We start from the raw sequence: 20,961 nt of genomic DNA, 5'->3' as shown, positions 1-20,961 counted from the left end.
TCTTTCTGCTTCCTTTCTCACTTCAGATATGTCCCAGCTCTCATCTCATTCTCTCAGGCAGCAAATCTGCAAACACTTTTCGCTTCATTGAGTTCTGTAAAAAATCTGTTTTTGCCCTCAGGAGCAAAAACCTTTTAACACTGCTGGGTACCTTAAAACAAAAGTGTAATCTTTTTTTCCATAGAACATTTTTAACAGCATTGAATTATTTTCTCTTTTTTTTTCAACAAATCAAAACTTATATTAGGTTAAAAGAAAATCTCATTATTGTTATAAATCAATGGTGATTGTCTCTCCTCTGCGTATTTCGCAGCCAGCTCCAAGATCTTCTCCCTCACTTCATAACAAAGGAACGTGACCAAAATCGAACGTGGCATCTGATCTGGCTGTGGCTTAGGTAGTAATGCTCGATTAGCTCTTTCAATCTCAATATCTCCTTGAAATTCAGTTGCCCCAAAGTTTGCGGAATACAATATTGTAAAAAAAAAAATCTCTTCATATGGGGTTAATTGATCTTTAGTTGCGGCCGCTTCAGCTTGAATCTACTTCATTTGCTCTTTGAATGCTCAATTTCAAATTCATTACCGTTAATTTTTGCATCAATCACTTACATTTTGTTCCATTTGACACAGCGTTCTCTCCACCTTCTTCATAGAAACTTATTTTCAATTATACCCTCATTACATTTTTTAATCTTCCATTGTTAACTGTAACAGAGTTTGCTGGAAAGTATCCATATATTTCTTCATTTCAATTGTAGATGCATGAGACTCCTTTATTTTCTCCTGTCATTTGGCCAAAACTCTGTGTTCAGCGTACATTTCTCTTCTTCCTGCTCCTCTTCTTGGTTGCTGGAGGTGGAGGCTTCTTGAGCCTTTTTAAAAATTGCCTCAATTTTTTTCTGTTCTCTGCACGTGTGCGATTCCTCGCGCAGAGTCACTTCTTCCCCCATGGCAGATGGCCATTGTCAGGGAGACCTTGGAGAGTGATGTCCAAGGTCTCCCCAGCTCCCAGGCTTATCCCCACGGGCACCTACCCTCCAGAGAGCTCCAGGATCCTTCTTCGAGGTCGGCCTCTCTTTTTCAGCTTATTTTTCTTGTTCTAGTTCTTGTAAAGTAACAGTTGTTTTATCTTTCTTAGGAGGCGTTTTTTATTGTTCTATAGGCCTTCCGATAGCTTCCTCTTATATTTTCTTTCAATCAGTTCAGGCATTTTGACTCGATTCAGGTCTGATTCAGTGTTCTTGATTTTTTTCTTTGGCTTGGCTTCGCGGACGAAGATTTATGGAGGGGGTAAATGTCCACGTCAGCTGCAGGCTCGATTGTGGCTGACAAGTCCGATGTGGGACAGGCAGACACAGTTGCAGCGGTTGCAGGGGAAAATTGGTTGGTTGGGGTTGGGTGTTGGGTTTTTCCTCTTTTGTCAGTGAGGTGGGCTCTGCGGTCTTCTTCAAAGGAGGTTGCTGCCCGCCGAACTGAGGCGCCAAGATGCACGGTTTGAGGCGATATCAGCCCACTGGCGGTGGTCAATGTGGCACTACTATCTGTAAATAACTGCTAATGTGCTGTGAAATGCAAATTGTCTCGTGAACATAGGAAAAGTTTCTTTACAAAGGAAGTGGGATGGGATTGTAGATAGGTGGTAGAATAAAGCTTTTAATTCCATCCTAAACCAAAATTAAATGAAAGATTCTAAAAATAAAAATCTTGTTGAAACATTTCTTATTTTGTATCATTTAAAAATGTTCTTTGAATAATTGATGAACAGAAGATGTGCATTTCTGAGGTACGTTGCTAAACAATGCACATTCCATAGATCATTTTGTTTCCATCAACTCACAGAAAGAAGTTCCTTCTTTGAATAGTTCAATTTAGTGTAAAAATGACTTGCATATTCATGCTACCTCTAATTTATTAATTTTAAATTCTCTAACAATTAAAGTGTAACCAATCAAATTGTAATCACAAGTTTAACCTCTATCTATATTTATAATGCAGCCAGGTATACATTGGAAAATATAAATAATAAAAGAATTCTGGGAACTCCCCTGCCCCCACCCCACCATGTTGGGGGTGGGGTGTTTTCATCCTTAAAAGAACAGTCTAAGTGCTTTTCAGTAATGTGAAGCCATTTTAACAGTGCATGCAACAAGAAACATTAGTTAAAAGAAAATATTTACTTTAATTTCATACAAATTCCTTGAGAGAATTTTATTCTGTATCTCAAATTTTTGGGTAATTTGTGAACTGTGCGAGGATGAATTTCATTAGCCATAATTCAGGGGTCACCTTTATACTTTCTCCAAAAAGGCTGGTTAGTTTTCAGATAAATGTAGGTTTCTTATTTCAAATTGTATATTCAAAAGAATAGTTGTGGATATGCATTTCTCTGGACAGTTACTCTTTTCTACATTTCTTTTTAGACCCGATGCTCAGCATTGGAAAATCCGGAAGCATTACGAAAAACAGCAGATGAATTTCTCAGCAGAGAAACGATGACTGACGCTGGTCTTCTCTTTACACCATCACAGATAGCATTAACAGCCATCCATTTCAGTGCTTCCAGAATTGGTATTAATATGGAAAGGTACTTGTACTCTTAAGTATTCTACTGCTTTAACAATAATTGTTATAATTTTTGGAATATTTTAACTTTGTATTGGATCTTTATGTAACCTGACTTCATGCTTGTTTTTTGGAAATTAGCAATCAGAGACATTTGGGTAGGAACATTTTTAAAAATGCATAAAATCCATTGAGAATTGCAAATCTGGGGGGAAAAATTAAGAATAATGTAAAAATAAAGGTTAGTCATAGGGGATGTGGAAAAAATAGTTGCTGAGTCACAAAATTCATAACAAAAATACTAAAATGAGAAGTTGTTCAAGTTGTAAATTAACTTCCAAATATTGTGTAGAACTACAAAATTATCTGTTCAATTCTTTGTCTATTTGCATTTCTCGAAAACTCTATAATGTAGTTTCGTAGCAGATGATGTGTGAATTTGTGATCCTGGATCGGGGAAAGCTTTGAAAAGTGTATGTAGAACATGTGCATCAGATAGATGGGAGACCAGAGTAATGAGATATCCAAGTTGGTTTCTAAGTAGCAGCTTTATGCATTGATGATATGGAAGACTATTACTGTTTACTACATGATTGTTCATAGCATTCTCTTGGATAGTGCAAGCAAGGACAGAAATGGAATTTATTGTATCCTAGACTGGCATATGTACTGTATATACTCATGCAATCGTCAAATTTTTCGGACTACAAAAGGGGGCTCAACTTTTACATGGTTCAGACTTTTGACCACATGAATACCTGTGTGGTTCAAAGTGTTGGGAGCTCGGATAACCGGGACCAGGTGGTACATTCATGGTCGGGGTGTCGGTAGCTCGGATGGGTGGGCAGCCGGCTTGAGGATCCATGGCCGGGAATTCAGATGGTCAGGCAGCAGTGTGAGTGAGGATCCGCGGTTGGGGGATCGCATGGGTGGTCAGCAGGGGCAGCGATAAGTGGTTGGGAGTTTGGATGGGTAGGCACTGGAGTGAGAATCCACGGTCAGGAGTTCGAATGGGCGGGCAGCAGGTTGAGGATCCATGGCCAGATGTTCAAATGGGTGGAAGTTGGAGTGAGGATCCGTGGTTAGGAGTTTGGATGGGTGGGCACTTTAGTGAGGATCTGTAGCCGGGAGTTCGGATGGGCGGGCAGCAGATTGAGGATCCATGGCTGGGAGTTCAGATGGGTGGGTGTTGAAGTGAGGATCCGTGCTCGGGAGTTCGGTTGGGCGGGCAGTGGGGGTGCGGATCCGCAGTCAGAGCATTGGAAGATAGGGTGGCCAACTTTTACACGGGTCATACAAAAAACAGCCGATTTTCTTTTTAGGCCAACAAAGGGAGGGGGGGTGGGTTCGACTATTACACAGTATCGACAATTACACGAGTGTATATGGTAGTTAAAATTGTTCTAGTACATTTTACAAAGTTTTAAAGAGTATGAAAGTTCAAGATAAGTTCCAGGTTATGTTTTGGAAGAAATTATTCTTAATTAAACCTGCATAAAGTCTTTTAATTACCTTTTATTTATCAACAATATTGTTGCTATAATGTTTGAATACACCAGTGAAATTCCATCTAAGTTCTCAATCTAGTTTAATTATCACTTGTTTTGATTTTGTATTTGGTACTTCAGTTACTTGATGGAATGCCTGTTGTTAAAGGATAACAAAGAATGCCTGTCAAAACTGGTTGAAGCAATCCGATGTAAGTAATCTTGTAATGTTACTGTCGTTTGTTGAAAATGCTTTCCCTGTTAATTAGGTATTGAGATAATTTTCTCATCAGACAAATTATGACAGACATTAGTCCTTAATTAATATTCAGAATGTCTTTCCACATCGAACTTTTATAGTACAAGAACAGACCACGCAGTACATTAATTCTTAACTCCAATCACCTATCAATCATCACATTACTCCTTTATTCCTCTTTTTCAGCTACTTGTCTAATTCTATTTTGTTGTGAATTTTTGAGCAATGTTTCATCAATAGTTTGTGGCAGAGATGTCCACATTTTGCTGCCTAGTTCAAGTTTGTTGTCACATGTACATTAGTACAGTGAGTTTGATTTGAGAGCAGTCCAGCTTGTCGACCCATATATAGTACAGTAGTAAAACATAGTGTGGAGAGAGAGATTAGTTAGTACAGAGCATAGGCAACATTGTTTTACTTGCATGAGATTTGTTCAGGAGTCTGATTAAAAGCAGGAAGGAAAGTTTCAATGTCTCCTATCAGAAACCATTAGTTTGAATTTATTTTTTTGTAATCATGTTTACTCTATCCTCTCACCATCAGAAATGTTATAACATACCTCATTGTAACTCTTCATAATTTTTACACCCCTAACTTCGCAAAACTATTTTGAGTTAGATTCAGACAGACATTGGAGAACTGTTGAACATCCACTTTTTCCTAAATTCAGTTATACAGGGCTCTGGAGGGCCTTGCTGGCTTTCAGCCAACAGGTTCATCCAACTCAGTGGTTTTCAAACTGCCCCCTAAACTCACATTCCACCTTCAGTAATCCCTATGCCATTGGTGCTCTGTGATTAGTAAAGGGTTGCTTAAGGTGGTATGTGAGTGGGAAGGGAAGGTTGAGAATCACTTCTCTGGACCCGAGTGTTACTGAAATATTTTGCTTGAGAAAAATTGTCGTTGGCCCATTTCCTGTGGAGTTATGAAACCGTGCACATAATGAGTCAATTAGGTACAATTAAAAGAGTGGTTTTCAAACTTTTTTTCTTCCCACTCTCATACTACCTTAAGTAATTCCTTACAAATCACTTATGGCATAAGGATTGCTTAAGGTGAAATGTGAGTTTAGGGGGGCAGTTTGAAAACCACTGAGTTGGATGAACCTGTTGGCTGAAAGCCAGCAAGGCCCTCCAGAGCCCTGTATAACTGAATTGCAGAGAAAAAGTGTTTCCTTCAAATAAAATTATGAGAAATGAAAACAAATCATCCAAAACACCTATAAACATGTTAAGTAATTAAAATGAACTGCAGCAAACCTGATCATTATATGCACAAGTCTCCATCGAGATGAATTGGCTCTAAGATCCTAAAGCAATTTCTTATTTTAAATGCTGATATGTTTCGGCAGTGGTAGGAATCCTTCAGCATATCTGAAATTGAGGGTGGCGGGTAAATGCCAGTGATTGACAGTGAACTGCAGCAAACCCAACAAAGTATGGACAATGAACTTCCTGTTCCTGATCACCTCATCACCCATTCTATCGCTGTTATAACTTACTACTGTTAGCAGTAGAATCTGAGTAATGAGTGTTGACATCTTGAAAAAGCTATCAAATAAATCTGTACCCTTTACATATTTAATAGCATAACAATTTTGTTCCACTTTCAAGTATGGTGTACATTTTAATTCCTTAATTTATAGTTGCAGAGAAGGTAGTTGTGAGAGTGATGTAGAATTTCAAAAGGAGTTAGCAAAATTAAAGGAAATGGGCGTCAGCTGAATATATACAACGTTGTCAAAATTGAGGACCACAGGGAAAAGATCTCAATAGTTTTCTTAGGTGGTGATGAAATGAATAAGTCACGAAGAACACTTGTGAGGCCAGAGTTGGCATGAGAATAAACAGGAACAGCTCTTAAGTGGGCAATTAGAAAGGTGGACCTAAATGCTGGAGGAACTCAACCGGTCTTTTCCGTATCCACAAGGGACAAAGATATGTTGCTGACATTTCGGGCCTCAACCCTTCTTCATGGAAACATCAGAAAAGGGAGAAGCAGGATATATCAAAGTCTCAGAATTCAAACAATGGGGGAAGGAATCCAGACCAACACAAGGTGTTAATTGGATGTGATAAGGGACTAGGTAGAATTGATCTTGTCTGCAAAAGGAGAGACAACCAGGGGAAGAACAGGGTTGCGGGGGGTGTGTGTTGGGAAGAGTATCAGGTTCGGTGGGATCACAGAGAGATGAGTCTGGACACAGGTGTTACAATCTCACATAATTTTCATTAATAAGGGAAACAAGAAGGGGAAAATGTTAAACAATACTTGATCACTATTCAACTTAAGTGACAATATAGACATTCACCTTGCACTTCGGTTGGACTCTGACAATAGTAAACCTATAGTTGACCCACTCACACACTACAAACAGGTACTCTTACACACACAGCCTGTTCCCTCACCAACGTGGTTGCGGCTCTCTGCGAGTACCCACCTATTAAATTAAGTTCCCTTATCAAATCCAGTTCATTACACAACACTAAATCCAGAACTGTCTTCTCCCTAGTAGGCTCTAGTACAAGCTGCTCTAAGAATCTATCTCAGAGACACTCCACAAACTCCTTTTCTTGGGGTTCAGTACCAACCTGGTTTTCCCAGTCTACACCGCACCTATCCAGTGCCTATTACTAACAGCTCAGCTTCAGTGTAGTGCACACCACCCTTACTCACAACACTTCCAGCGATGTCCATAGTAGCAACCTGGCATGGAGTGATGTCCGGGGCTTGGACCACAAGGCAGAGAGCGAGAATGTACTGTGCTTTGTTATTTTATACAGTCCTAATCTGTGCCCACCTCACTGACAAAAGGCAAAGGAGGAAAAACCCAACACCCAACCCCAACCAACCAATTTTCCCCTGCAACCGCTGCAACCGTGTCTGCCTGTCCCGCATCGGACTTGTCAGGCACAAACGAGCCTGCAGCTGACGTGGACATTTACCCCCTCCATAAATCTTCGTCCGCGAAGCCAAGCCAAAGAAGAATCTGTGCTTCTAGCCAAAAATTACCCCAGATGATTTAATGGGTGTGCATTAATGGGTGACAGGAGTCCAACCTTGATTGACAGGTGGTGACTTCCGAATAAGTTTCAGATGAGGAGGACATGTGACACTCTACAGGACCTCAAACAGTAGCCTGGATATAGGGTGCAAGTTGAAGCAAGAGTTAAAATTGGCATGTCGCAAAGGTAATGTTACAGTTGTTATGGGGGGGGGGGGGGGGTGGTGGTGTTTCAACATGTAGGTAGACTCGGAAAATCAGGTTGGTGCTGGACCCTAAGAAAGGAAGTTTGTGGAGTGCCTCCGAGATGGATTCATAGAGCAGCTTGTACTAGTGCCTGCCAGGGAGAAGGCAATTCTGGATTTGGTGTTGTGTAATGAACCAGATTTGATAAGGAAACTCGAGGTAAAGGAGCCATTAGGAGGTCGTGACCATAATGACGTTTTAATCTACAATTTGAGAGTGTGAAAGGAAGATGAGAAATGCCAATATTACAGATGAATGAAGGGGAATATGGAGCCATAAGGGAGGAGCTGGCCACAGTTGACTGGATGACAGTGGAAGAACAATGGCAGGCATTTCTGGGAATAATACAGAAGGCACAGGATCAGCAAGAGGAAGAAAGATTCTAAGGGGAGTTGGGGCGACAGTGGCTGACAAGGGAAGTCAAGGACAGTATACGATGAGTGGGAAGCCAGAGAATTGGGAAACTTTAAAAGGGCAACAGAAGATAACTTAAAAGGTAATATGGGGAGAAAAGTTGAGGTACGAAGGTAAGCTCACCAAGATTATAAATGAGGAGAGTAAAAGCTTTTTTAGTGATATAAAGAGGAAAAATTACATTAAGATCAAAGTTGGGTCCTTGAAGACAGAAACTGGTAAAATTATTATGGGGAGCAAGGAAATGGCAAATGAGTTGAACAGGTACTTTGGGTCTGGCTTCACTAGGGAAGACACAAACAATCTCCCAGATGTAATAGTGGACAGAGGACTGAGGGTAATGGAGGAAATGAAGGGAATTCACATTTGGCAGGAAATGGTCTTGGGTAGACTGATGGGATTGAAGGCTGATAAATACCCAGGGCCTGATGGTCTGCATCCTAGGGAGCTTAAGGATGCATTGGTAATCATTTTCCAATGTTCTATAGATTCAGGATCAGTTCCTGCAGATTGGAGGGTAGCTAAAGTTATTCCACTTTTTACGAAAGGAGGGAGAGAGAAAACTGAATTATAGACCAGTTAGCCGGACATCAGTGGTGGGGAAGATGCTGGAGTCAATGATAAAAGATGAAATACTGCACATTTAGATGGCAGTAACAGGATCAGTCTGAGTCAGCATGGATTTATGAAGGGGAGATCATGCTTGACTAATCTTGTGGAATTTTTTGAGGATGTAACGAAGAAAATAGACGAGGGAGAGTCAGTGGCTGTAGTGTACCTGGACTTTTAGAAAGACTTTGATAAAGTCCCACATAGGAGATTAGTGGGCAAAATTAGAGCACATGGTATTGGGGGTAATGGCATGGATAGAAAATTGGTTGGCAGACAGGAAACAAAGAGTAGGGATTAAGAGGTCCCTTTCGGAATGGCAGGCAGTGACTAGAGGGTACTACAAGGCTTGATGCTGGGACCGCAGCTATTTACAATATGCATTAATGATTTAGATGAAGGAATTAAAAATAACATTAGCAAATTTGCAGATGAGACAAAGCTGGGTGGTAGTGTGAAATGTTACGAAAATGCAGGGTGACTTGGACAGGTTGGGTGAGTGGGCAGATGTAATTTAATGTGGATAAATGTGAGGCGATCCACTTCGGTGGCAAGAGCAGGAAGGGAGATTACTATCTGAATGGGTTTAAGTTAGGAAAAGGGGAAATACAACGAGATTTAGGTGTCCTTGTTCATCAGTCACTGAAAGTAAGCATGGAGGTACAGCAGGCAGTGAAGAAAGCTAATGTCATGTTGGCCTTCATAACAAGGGGAGATGAAGATAGGAGCAAAGAGGTCCTTCTGCAGTTGGACAGGACCCTGGTGAGACCACACCTGGAGTACTTTGTGCAGTTTTGGTCTTCGAATTTGAAGAGTGCAACGTAGGTTCTCGAGATTAATTCTTGGGATGTTGGGACTATCATATATTGAAAGATTGGGGTGACTGGGCTTGCATACACTGGAATTTAGAAGGATTAGAGGGGATCTGATTGAAACATAGAAGATTATTATGGAATTGGACCCATTAGAGGCAGGAAACATGTTCCTGATTTTGGGGGGAATCAAGAACCAGAGGCCATAGTTTAAAAATATGGGGTAGGTCATTCAGAACGGAGTTGAAGAATTTTTTTCCACTCAGAGAGTTGTGGATCTGTGGAATGCTCTGCCTGCTTTCAAGAAAGAGTTAGATAGAGCTATTAAAGTTAGCAGAGTTGCGGGATATGGGGAGAAAGCAGGAACAGGGTATGGATTATGGATGATCAGCCATGATCACAGGGGATGGCGGTGCTTGTTCGAAGGACTGAATGGCCTACTCCTGCACCTATTGTCTATTGACCACCTGCAATGCATACATTCCAGACAAGCAGGGAGACCACATTTATTCTACCCCTTGGAAGTCATGTTACTTTGCAATCACTACAAAGCCAATAACTATGTACAGGTTGTATCTATAAAAGGAACAAAAAGACGTGTTTAAATAAAAGATACTAATCAAGTGGATCAATATATATATACACAAATGCCTTCTGCATGCTGGACAACACACATAATCCAATTCAGTAACAACTCCTCACCAGCCACCCCTGACCAAACAGGGTATCTATGTTTCTGGTGGAGCAGAGTGCTGTGAGAACTGCTCCCCAGTGTCAGAGGAGAGGGTAGAGAAAAATCTGGTCATCAACTCACATGCCTGGTTTCTCTGGCTTGGCTGGTGAATGTGAGCACCCTTACAACTAACGTCTGCGAGCAGGCAGTGCAAGGTCATCCATTGGGTGCCAGAGCCCTCTCTTGGTTTGCACATCCCGCGCCTTGGCCTCGCGCAGATGGCCATCGCTGTGGTGAGACGGGGCAGGCCGGCAGACGTTTGTGCAGGGTGTACCCAGGGCGACCCGTTTTTCTGGGTTGGCGTTTGACACCAGGATGCCGTTCCCGCTCGCATTCTCTTTAAATGGGTGCCACAAGTGTCTGTGTTAGATGCCTGCAATGAGAGCTAGGAGTCAGGACTGAAAGTTAGCCAATTTATGATTTTAAATAAAAGCTCCTGAAGCCCCCACCCTGAGGTATTTGTTTCTGTTAATGGGAGGGCTGGTGGGGGCTGGCATTGCCGAGTGGTAACAAAATATATGCAACATTTCTTTCTGGTGTTTCATCTGTGACACTGCTTGTAACTGTAATTTGAATCTGTGAACTGTAACTCTAATTCCATTGAGTGTGCTTAAAGACATCAGTACCACAGCTCAAGGTGATTAAAAACGAGAAACACAAAACAAAAGGTCCATTACAAAATATACACCCGGAATGCACTTAACAAAAATGCAATTGAATGTCTAATTTGGAGGTTTGGGTTTCCATGGCAACAACTCTTGCCTGTCTTGCTGAGAGTTCATTGCATAATAAGTGACTAATTATGTCTTGCTGATTGCTGTGAAGGAGCTGGCTGAAATCAGTGATGAAATTGCAGCAGTCTGTTGATGAGCATTTTGTAGATCCTCATGTTGAGAAGAGGAACAGCTTGAAGAATAGTTTTCTCCTGTGGGGAGGGGTTGGGAGAGCTTACAAGATAGATTAGTCAGGGACTACCTCCAGTGGGGAAAAACCAGAGGGGAGGCTGGTCGAGGTCATAGTTGACAGGGCATGGGAAGCTCCACCCCACAATGCTCTCTCCATGTACCTGTGAGTTGGCAGAATTATGTCATTAAACTTCACCTCAGCTCTGAAAATTAGAGCAGGTACTCTCTTCTCCACGTACTCCAATACCTCTAGGAGGATAATGGCTTCACAGACCGCCTTCCCGTTTGCCAGTCCCCTGAGTGATAAGATCGGGACATGGGGCAGTGACTAAATAGCCCATCAAGGCACCAGTCACCCTCATGCTCCCTGGAAAGTGGTTCTCATGTGCATTACTGTAGATACCCACATTAAGTGCCCACTCTTTGACAAACTGTGTCCCTATGCCAATGGTGTGCCATTGCAGACGGCTGTGTTCGCCCCATTGTAGGAGGGCAGGGAACTTGGCCCAGACTGTAGTCACCGTATGGTGCCATCATCAACCCCTTCTGGTGATACCCACAATGATTGTCAGACCGCCCGCCCAAGGCATTCACTTCCCAATGAGAGAGAGAAGGGAATTGGGGACCTCTTGTCTTGCAACTGAAACAACAGCATGACTAGGTGTTCACATGGCCATTGGTGGTATCTGTCCTTTCACCCTGTTAGCTCCTTAGCAGAGTAGTCCCAGGCCTCCATTATCTCACCATGACCACAAATGTGCCCACCTGAGGTCCCCCATTTTTGGCTACCTACCCCTTTTGGAGGGTTGGCAGGGTGCCCTCGTGATCATTAGTCGGACTTGTAAAGGCTCAGGCACACGGGGAGGACATGTCATGGGACTCTGTTTCCTCGTGGTCATTCAATCCATCCACACATTCCTCCAACCACGTATCGATCCCCTCCCCCCACAGGACAATGTCTTGGACTTCCTCTGAGTCAAGCTGCGAGCCAGCTTGCAGCTGCTGTTTCAATCATCTTGGAAGCTGCGTCCATGACTTTAAATTAGAAGTAGATCATTTGCCCCTAGGCAATCTGCACTGCTTCTTGGGGTGCACAACAGTGATGCTGGAGCGATTCTTTCTCCTGATCTTTCTATGCATACTGATGACCTAACTTGGATTACGGACTTCTTAACCTACCCGTGACTGAAGAAGCTCCACTTACTCCCACACTTCCTTTCTCAGCACCATTCAGGGCCCCAAACAGTCCTTCCAAGTGAAGCAACGTTTCACTTGTGAAATTTGCAGGGGTCGTCTATTGCATCCAGTGCTCCCGCTGTGGTCTCCTCTACATCAGAGAGTGGACACAGGTTAGGAGACCGCTTTGTTGAGCACTTTGGCGCTCTATGCCACAATAGCGTGGATCTCCCAGTGACCACCCATTTCAATTCTCCATCCCATTCCCTTGCTGACATGTCTATCCATCTCATCTTCCAACTGGGGCCCTTCCAACTGGATGGCATTAATATCGACTTCTCTGGCTTTCATTAAAACCCCCACCCACTTCTTCCCCAATCTCTGACCAGTTCTTGTCTCCTTCGTGCATAAATTCTCACCTAGTCCATGATCACATCCAATTAACATCTTTTGTTAATCTGGATTCCTCCCCCATTGTTTGAATTCTGAGACTTTCTGATATATCCTCCTGCCTTTTCTGATTTTTCCTTGAAGAAGGGCTCAGCCCCGAAACGTCGGCAATATAGCTTTGTCTCCTATAGATGCTGAAAAGAGTGGCTGAGACCCTCCAGTATTTTGGTCTGTTTGCTATAATCACAGTGTCTGCAGCCTGTTGTATTTCACTCATTAGAAAGGGGGAATACAAATTCAGAAGCATGGGAAGCTGTAACAGCCAGACAGATGTGAAGGAAAGGTGGAAACTCAGAAAATGAAGTGCATTTCTTAGGAGGCAGGTTGGAAGGAAACAAGCTGTGGGATTCTTTTAGTTTGTAATGAATGTTGCCTATCCCCTGAGAAGAGAGAGCTGGAAAGGTAAGGGAAGAGTCATAGGTGGACCATGTGAAAATAAGAATGACTGAAATTGACCGTTCTGTGCATTCCACAAGACAAAGCTGGAGTCCAAGTTCGCTTTGAATAAAGTCGAAAAAGTTGCTGTTCAGTATGAGGATGTGTTCAGTCAAGTTTGGAAGTATCTGGGCAGAGGAAAACTAATCGAGTCTTTGCTCAAGGAAGAAGCCGAGGGACCCCCCCCCCCCCACCCCACCCCGATGAAGGTAACTATGCGGGACTTCGATATCATAAAGCTGAAACCAGTGAAGGGAAAGTTACTGAAGAATTGAGATCAATCTGGAAAGACGATAACGATATTTATTGCTGGAGTCAAGGTTTGGAAAGAGGTACGAGGATGTTCTGAGAGCTGACCTTTGCTCTCTGTGAGATAGTGGTCAGTATGCCAGATACAACAGCGTAATTTTTGTCAGCAGATTTGATAACTATATGGATGTTGGTTTTTAGTTCATGAGAGGGCAGGGAAAAAAATCAAGGAGGTCGATGCCACATCATCAGTTAGCAATGGATAGATCTCTCACGGGTAGGAGACCAGAGGGAAGAGTGGGGGTGGATCAGCTATTTTGGTAATGGAATAAAGAGTGTGCAGATTCCTGGTCAAAGAATTGGGCTTGGAGGGAGAGGTGGAAGAATCAGATGTTTAAGGACTGATTGGGATCAGTGGTGAGAAATGGCAGGCAGTAGAACATGGTGGAAATGTCAGGATAGTGTTAGAATTGAAGAGCTGTTGGACTTTGTGATCCTTTTAATACCTGAAGGTTGCAGCATTGAATCAGAAAGGATAATAAAATGGAACTGTGGATCATGGCAACAGCATCATCTTACTCTCTCTCAATGAGAGCTGCATATGGTAACTCATGGCATGGTGTGGATCTCTGAATGCCAATTGGTATTTTGGGTGAAATTCACAGGGGAAATTGATGGCTCCCCTGCAATTCATATCAGATCCAATAGGATTAGGATGGCACATTTGGTGTAGTGGTTTGTGCAGTGTCAATGAGACTGAGGTTTGAATCCTCCGCTGTCTGTAAGGAATTTGTATGTGTTTTCTCCAGGGGCTCCGGTTTCCTCCCATTGTTCAAAATGTACTGGGGATGTAGGTTAATTGGGTGGCATGGACCGAAATGACCTTTTATTGTGCTTTATGTTTAAATGTAAATTCAAACATTATTGATCTGGACTTGAACATAAATGGCATTAACATTTTCATTTGAGAAAATTCAGAAGATTGTAATAAAAACTTGAGATTTTATTTGGGGGGCATGAAGTACTTGGTTTTATGACTAGAACTTGAATACCAAATGATGAAGTTCTAGATTTTCCTTATCTGTGGTAGGGAGAACAGAAATGACATTAAAACATTTGGATAATTAGTTTAAGTGAAAGAGAACATGAACAGAGAATTGAGAGTACCAAGATATTCTTTCCAAAACTCCAACACTGTACCAAAGCATTAACTGCATCCTTCTGTTGTACATCCTTCCTTTTGGAAGTTTCTCTAGAATCTACTTGCCCTTTTTCATGCATTCCCTTTCAGGTCATAACTTTATTGCAATCTGACTCAGGTACAGTTCAAGATTTTGTGGTTTTTAATTGTTTCCCTTTCAAGTTGCTTGTAAAATGCACTCCAATTTCTCAGTCATTAATTTGCCAATTTGTATGTTTTTACGTTGATGGAAGGCCAGCAAGATGCAATTCAAACTAGTAACCACAATTTGGTATGGTCAAATATTTTTTCTTTTCCTTTCTTGCCATTTATGCATACATTAAATATAAGCAATCACAATCAAATTCTTGTGAGAAACAGTCCTTTGCATTTTTTATGTCTCTGTCCTTCCCTTTCTTCGTACAGGTAGTCACCAACTTACAACCGCAATAGGAATCAAAGGATTGGTGGTAACTCGGGGAGCGGGAACCACTGTATACAGTACTTTTACTACAAAATATGTACTTGCACAGTAGTTTTAATAGAGATTTTTAAAATTTGGTTGTATGTGTGGGCTGACGTAACTCATGTGGGTTGGAAGTTGAGGACTACCTGTATCAACACAGTCCTGTTCCTTCAATTTTTTGTGCCATTACTTGTGTCACAGGTCTTTATTATATAGTTGCTGAGGAAATATTTGAAATAAATCTTGTATGCTAATTTTTTTTGTTTCTTTAAAATTATGGTTTTATTGTAGATTGTATTTAAAATTTGGTTTCTTGAGATATTAATCTTATTGCATGATATGATTAATGCTGAGCAGGTATAAAGATGATGGTGAAGAAGTATGATCCTCCAAAACTGGAAGAAGTTAATCTTCTGAAACAGAAGCTTGAACATTTTCACAGCTTGGACCTTGGTGTCAGTACAAGTTTGTAAGTATTATTCACCATTAATAAAATAATAGCTTCAATTACTCCAAATAGTAGCAGGATTTATCAGTACTTTGTTTTCTCATATTCAAATAGGCAATTTCTTTAAATCAAAGCTTAAATCCAAGGTGGAAAAAGGGATCTGTAAAGCACTGCCTGCCAAGATGCCATTCCTATTCTGTCACCAGATACTGCAAATGTCCTTGTTTTTAAAAAAAAAATTAGAAGTTCCAATTATACATCAACAGGCAATCGTTGTCTGTTGTGATCAGCAAATATGAAGCTTATGGCCTAGTTTTGAGTAGCACTGACATTAGCGTGAATACAAGATTAGGTCAGGTGCACATTTCTTTTGTAAACAGCTAATCTTGTCCTTGCAACAGCCATGTCTCTGTGATGGCCACAACATTTATAATTCCACATACTATCCATGTTCTAAGTTGATCTCCCTGATTCTTAATACTTCCGACATTAAACATATTTCAACTCATTCAATTGACAGAATTATACCCTATCCAATGCTTTTCCTTCCTCCATTTCACTGCACATTGCATCCACCTTTCCACTCCATCATCTGATCTAAAGCTTTGGTTCCCATACTCATATTGTTAAAATTCTCCCCAAGGATATTAGGAAGAAAAGGGTAACCAACATTTCTGGCCTGAGACAATCATAGTGTTTGCAAATTCTCCTGCTTAATCACAAGGATATTAATCCCTCTGGAGTCAGGCGAAACCCTTTTGTACATTTTTTAACTTAGACATACAGCACAGTAAAAGGCCATTTTGGCCCATGAGCCCAATTACATCAATTCACCTACAACCCTCGGTAGGTTTTGAAGAGTGGGAGAAAACCAAACCCCTCAGGAAAACCCATGCAAACATCTTTACTGGCACTCTAACTCTTGGTCCAAAACTTGCCTCTGGAAATGAAACTCGAGTTTAGGACAAAGTTCTTTAGAGAAGATTTGAGGAATTGTGAGGTAGCTCAGATGGGATTATTTTGTTTGAAACAAGTTAATTGAAGTGCATAAAATTGAGAGGCTGGTCAGGATATCTAGGATGGACCAAAAAACAATCTGCTAGAGGAACTCGGTGGGTCAAGTGGCTGGGGGAGGAATTGAAATTGTCACCAGCGATTTGGGTTCGAATCTGCTGCAGTCTGTAAGGAATATGTATGTTCTCCCCATGACCTGCATGGGTTTACCTCGGGTGCTCTTGTTTCCTCCCACCCTTCAAGCTTGTATTTGGGCAGCATGGGTTTCTATGGGCAGAATCTGCTTCTACTACTTTGTAAATAAAATGTAAAGTTTCATTAAGACTGTTTTCTGTAAAATTATGAAGATGAATCAAAGGCCATTTCACCAAAACAATAGTGGGTCTGTGGATCTACTGTCTTAAAAGGGTGGTAGAGACCGAAACTTCAACATATTTTAAAATGTACCTGAACAAACATTTGAAGAGCTTCAATCTCTAAATCTGGAAATAACAAACACTGTCCTCGTTAACTGTGGAGGATGCAGTTAAGGTTAAATAGTCAATGAATATTAATGCAATTGTTTTTCGTGTTGAAAACAGAAAGAGGAGGAAAGGATACGAGGAAGATGGAACAGTTTCAAAAAAACCAAAAGTAGAGGAAGTTAGTATGTTTTTAAACACTTTTTTGCACATTTTAAAATAACAAATATTTGAATCATCCTGATAAAGTCTTGGGACATTTCCAGTTTGACAAATTCACCACTTCAGCTTTGTGTTTTTCATTTTCTATTATGTTTTTATTTTAGGAGGAATGGAGTGATGATGGTACATTGTAAATACTGCTTGGCATAATTTGAAGCTATTTTTGGAGGAGCTGCTGCTGTGATTATCGAAAAGCTGATCATGTCGTAAAATGAGTTGAATCTGATAGAAAGGCCTTAAATTCAATGGCTTCGAAGGTGAAATAAATTCTGCAAGTCCTAAAGAAAGAGATGAAATGTTAAATCAAATGCAAGCTCACATTACCTAGACTGGAACGACTTTTTGTGAAATTTATTACGCGGAAACAATTAAATGTTCAATTTTCTTCCTTGAATTTGAAACTCATTCATGATTTGGGATGTTCTGTAAAATGTTAAGCCTTTGTTATTTCTATTTCAAGAGAAAAGGATTGAAAATTTAAAAAAAATGATATTTATTCAAGTTTAGATTTTTATTCTTGGCTTAGATTACATAGAAAAAAAATCAAACTTTTTTATATCAGTCTTTAAAAATGTATTTGGTAACTGAAACCAGAGTTTTAAGTGGCTCTACAGAAAATAATGTAGATATTTTTTAAAGCTAATGCAAAACTAAAGCATGCAGTTAACTTCTATCAAAATTCAGCACACATATCTGGTGTTTTCCCTGGCTTTGGCTATCATTCCTATTCATCACTGGAAACAACCTGATGGGTTTCACTGGAGTACAGGAAATTAGTAGACTGCAGGAGTACAGAAAACCAGCATTTCATTAAAAGATAAAATTTTACCGTACATATAAATGAACAATCAGAAATAAAATAATTCCAAAATGTAATTCTTTCTCCAGTTGTTCCCACTCCCACAATTGATTTCAGTGGGTTCATATACTTGTACCAAGTTAAGCTGTTAATAGGCCCAGCAGAAAAATTTGAGCCTATCTTCTGGTATTCCAGTGGCCCAAGATCAGTGTCCTGGTATTGGTAATTAGCTGGAGAGAAAGGCTGCATCTCAAAGTGGCTAGAGAGCTCTAATGAAATAACTAAAAGCAAACCTGTTATCTTTTCAGCACCAACAATAAAAGGCCACTGGGTAAGTTAGCGAGGAACATAGAAAACTGTTTAAATATAGTGCAACAGCATTATATTGGGTGATCTATATGAGAAATGAGAAAAGATATTAAATACCCCAAGTTTGCTAGGAAGGCAAGTGAATAGACCACTAAAGTAGGATATAAAGTTTTCTAAAGGGAAAGTGGCTAGGAGAGAGGCACAATGTGGTAACAAAAAAAGGTGGAAAAATACAACACAAAGATCTGGATATGCTGATTCTGGCACCAAAAATAAACATGCGGGGATGGTAACAAATTGATCTTTATTGTAAGAAAGCTGGAACAGGCAAGTAGGGAGGTTTTGCTTAAAACATACTGACCTTGGTGGGACACTATGTGCAGTTTTGGCTTCCTTTCCTGAGGATGTGTAGACTGACCTAGGAGTCAGGGCAGTGCAGGTTTAGAAGACTGCTTCCTGGGATGGGGGAAGGAGCAGGGTTAACCAATGTAAAAAATAACTAAAGGGGAATCAATACTCTGGAGTTTAGAAGAATTTTTCTTTTTGAGATACAAGATTCTTGAGTAACAGTCAATAAATGCAGAGAGGTTGCTTCTTTGTAGTACAGTCCAGGGCTTAGGGCAGAGGATTAAAAAAAACAATAGTGGACCACTCTTAAGGACATATTGCCTGCCGCTGCTTCTATGTTCTTCATTACCATTGGATCAACATTCAAGTGCCTGCACAACATGGTAGCACAGATGGCAGTAATGAACACCACACTATGCAATGATTTCCAGGTTCCTCCAGAATTTTAATTTAAATTCTTGTATGGCTTTATTGCGCACTCTAGCTCCATTACATCCTTTCCGCTCTTCTCATGCCGGCTCATTTCAACTCACATCTTTACCCAAAATCCTTGGTTACGCCTAGTATTTACTTAGTTGAATTTCTCAATAAAAGGACCATTTTTTAAAAAAAAAATGCCTTTGTATAATCATTTCTTAGAATCAACTCTCAAATTCACGTATTTACCCTCCAGGACAAGGGCAGGAACATCATCACTTGCATGCTCTTCTTCAAATTGCATGTCATTCAGAGCTGACCCATTGTTGCTCGGTTTAAGTGGAAATTCACAACACAACAATCTGGATGACCAACATCCTAAGAATTGCAGTATTTAAAAAAGATGACTGGCTATCACCACCTCAAGAGAAATTAAAAAGTCAATAACAAAAAATAGGTTTGTTGTGACCTAGTACCTCGTCAGTTGCTCATACAAGAGTAAGGGGAGTTGGAACTGGAGAAAGTAAAAGTAAACAGCTGGCGATAAAGGATGTATCATAAAAGAGTGGAAGTCTGGTGGAAAAGTGAGAGTCACTGATGAACATTTTTTCCATCCTTCGTTGAGCCACTGGTGATACAAAGAAATGAGAGTAGAAAGGAAAACCAACCTATACAGTGAAAAATACAAAATTTGAAAGATAGAAATGGAAGCCTTTCTCATTTACATTATTAAATATGAGGCTAACAATTGTTATTATACATTTACTCAAAAAATATCATATAATACAGAAAAACTTTACATTTCATAATTATTGTATCTCATCAAATGTTAATGAAATCGACTATTTAAATTTTTGAACCAGTTTCAACACGTGCTTTCCATTTATTAAAACAAAATGTAATAATCTACAAAATAGTTTAATAAGTGCATGCATTTCCAATAAGTGATCAATAAATTTATTCAACTATTGAATGTTTACAAATGTAAACTTGATACATAAAAAGCCTTTGATTACACAACTTTAACAGACTTTTTCATTGTCGTAGGCAATCATACAGTGTAATTAAACCAATCAGAATTAGTGCCACAACAAATGCTGTGATTGCTCTTCACATTGCATTGTCATGCAATGAATGCTTGTTGCAGTTTTTATCTATAAAAAAATAACCAGTCTTTAGTGAGGGATCTTGGTATTTAAAGACATTTCCATTAAACTGCACATATAACCAGAGAATAAAGACGTAAGCAAATCTTAATTATAAAGGTAGTCAGTCAGAAATTACAGTATAATACACTTTACAGCCCATAATCCAGTTGCACAACAAACACAGGTAATTCAACTTGTTTCTTCACCTTGTCAGTTGACTGACAATCTACAATGCAGCTCTGTATAGATCCTGGGAACTTTGGCAAATTGAAATATTAAAAGCCTTAAAAAGTCTATTATATTGTCAGTCCTCTTAGGTTTGCAAAAGGTGACTCGTACATCAAGGCTCAACAGCTAGTGATAGGTTCAGAGAATGAAGTGCAAGAGGTGGCCTGCACAAATAGCTTACTTAAGTTACTGGTGGAAACATCCACCAGCATTTTTTTTCCTGTTGCATAGTTTGCACGACAAAAGGAATGTGGTACATGATGTTTTTCTTCCAGAAGTACACAAGAAAGTGAAATTGCAACGAATTGTCCAATGAGGACGTTGGGACATGCTGATCCATGCAAAATTCTCAGAATATGAAATCTGCTACCTGTTGGATGCAGAATATTGTTTTTGTTTCTGTTGTAACAGTTCTGTAATGGCCAGAAGCTTTTTCAAGACATGCTGAAAAAGAAACAAACTATATTGGGTACAGTGACTACCATATACAATTCAATTTTTTTCAAACATCAGCAGTATGCAGTTTGTCCATCTTTACAATAGTAATAGGGCAGGACATGGACAATTCTAGCAAATGT

The 20,961-nt window shown here is 40.2% G+C and overlaps 2 protein-coding genes across 10 annotated transcripts in view; one reads left to right on the top strand and one right to left on the bottom strand.

Annotated features, from left to right (window-relative positions):
• The window catches only part of ccnh (cyclin H), a 64,201-nt gene extending 46,673 nt beyond the window's left edge, over positions 1-17,528 (top strand). For all 3 annotated transcript variants that reach the window (XM_069890477.1, XM_069890486.1, XM_069890497.1), the window contains 5 exons: positions 2,423-2,586; positions 4,193-4,263; positions 15,347-15,458; positions 17,033-17,093; positions 17,239-17,528. In XM_069890477.1, coding sequence (XP_069746578.1) covers positions 2,423-2,586; positions 4,193-4,263; positions 15,347-15,458; positions 17,033-17,093; positions 17,239-17,268 — 438 coding nt within the window. In that variant the 3' untranslated portion in view covers positions 17,269-17,528. The remainder of the gene's footprint in view (positions 1-2,422; positions 2,587-4,192; positions 4,264-15,346; positions 15,459-17,032; positions 17,094-17,238) is intronic.
• A 2,327-nt stretch (positions 17,529-19,855) lies between these two features.
• Positions 19,856-20,961, bottom strand: part of rasa1a (RAS p21 protein activator (GTPase activating protein) 1a) — a 232,161-nt gene continuing 231,055 nt past the window's right edge. For 5 of the 7 annotated variants that reach the window (XM_069890456.1, XM_069890428.1, XM_069890437.1 and 2 more), the window contains one exon: positions 19,859-20,827. In XM_069890456.1, coding sequence (XP_069746557.1) covers positions 20,750-20,827 — 78 coding nt within the window. In that variant the 3' untranslated portion in view covers positions 19,859-20,749. Of the gene's footprint in view, positions 20,828-20,961 lie in introns of all 7 variants that reach the window. The other 2 variants (XM_069890408.1, XM_069890418.1) reach the window with 2 other exon arrangements.

The sequence above is a fragment of the Narcine bancroftii genome, chromosome 1, assembly GCF_036971445.1.
Source record: "Narcine bancroftii isolate sNarBan1 chromosome 1, sNarBan1.hap1, whole genome shotgun sequence".
Taxonomy (NCBI): domain Eukaryota; kingdom Metazoa; phylum Chordata; class Chondrichthyes; order Torpediniformes; family Narcinidae; genus Narcine; species Narcine bancroftii.
Note: the sequence above shows the minus strand (reverse complement) of the source record. Positions and strands in the feature narration are given on the sequence as shown.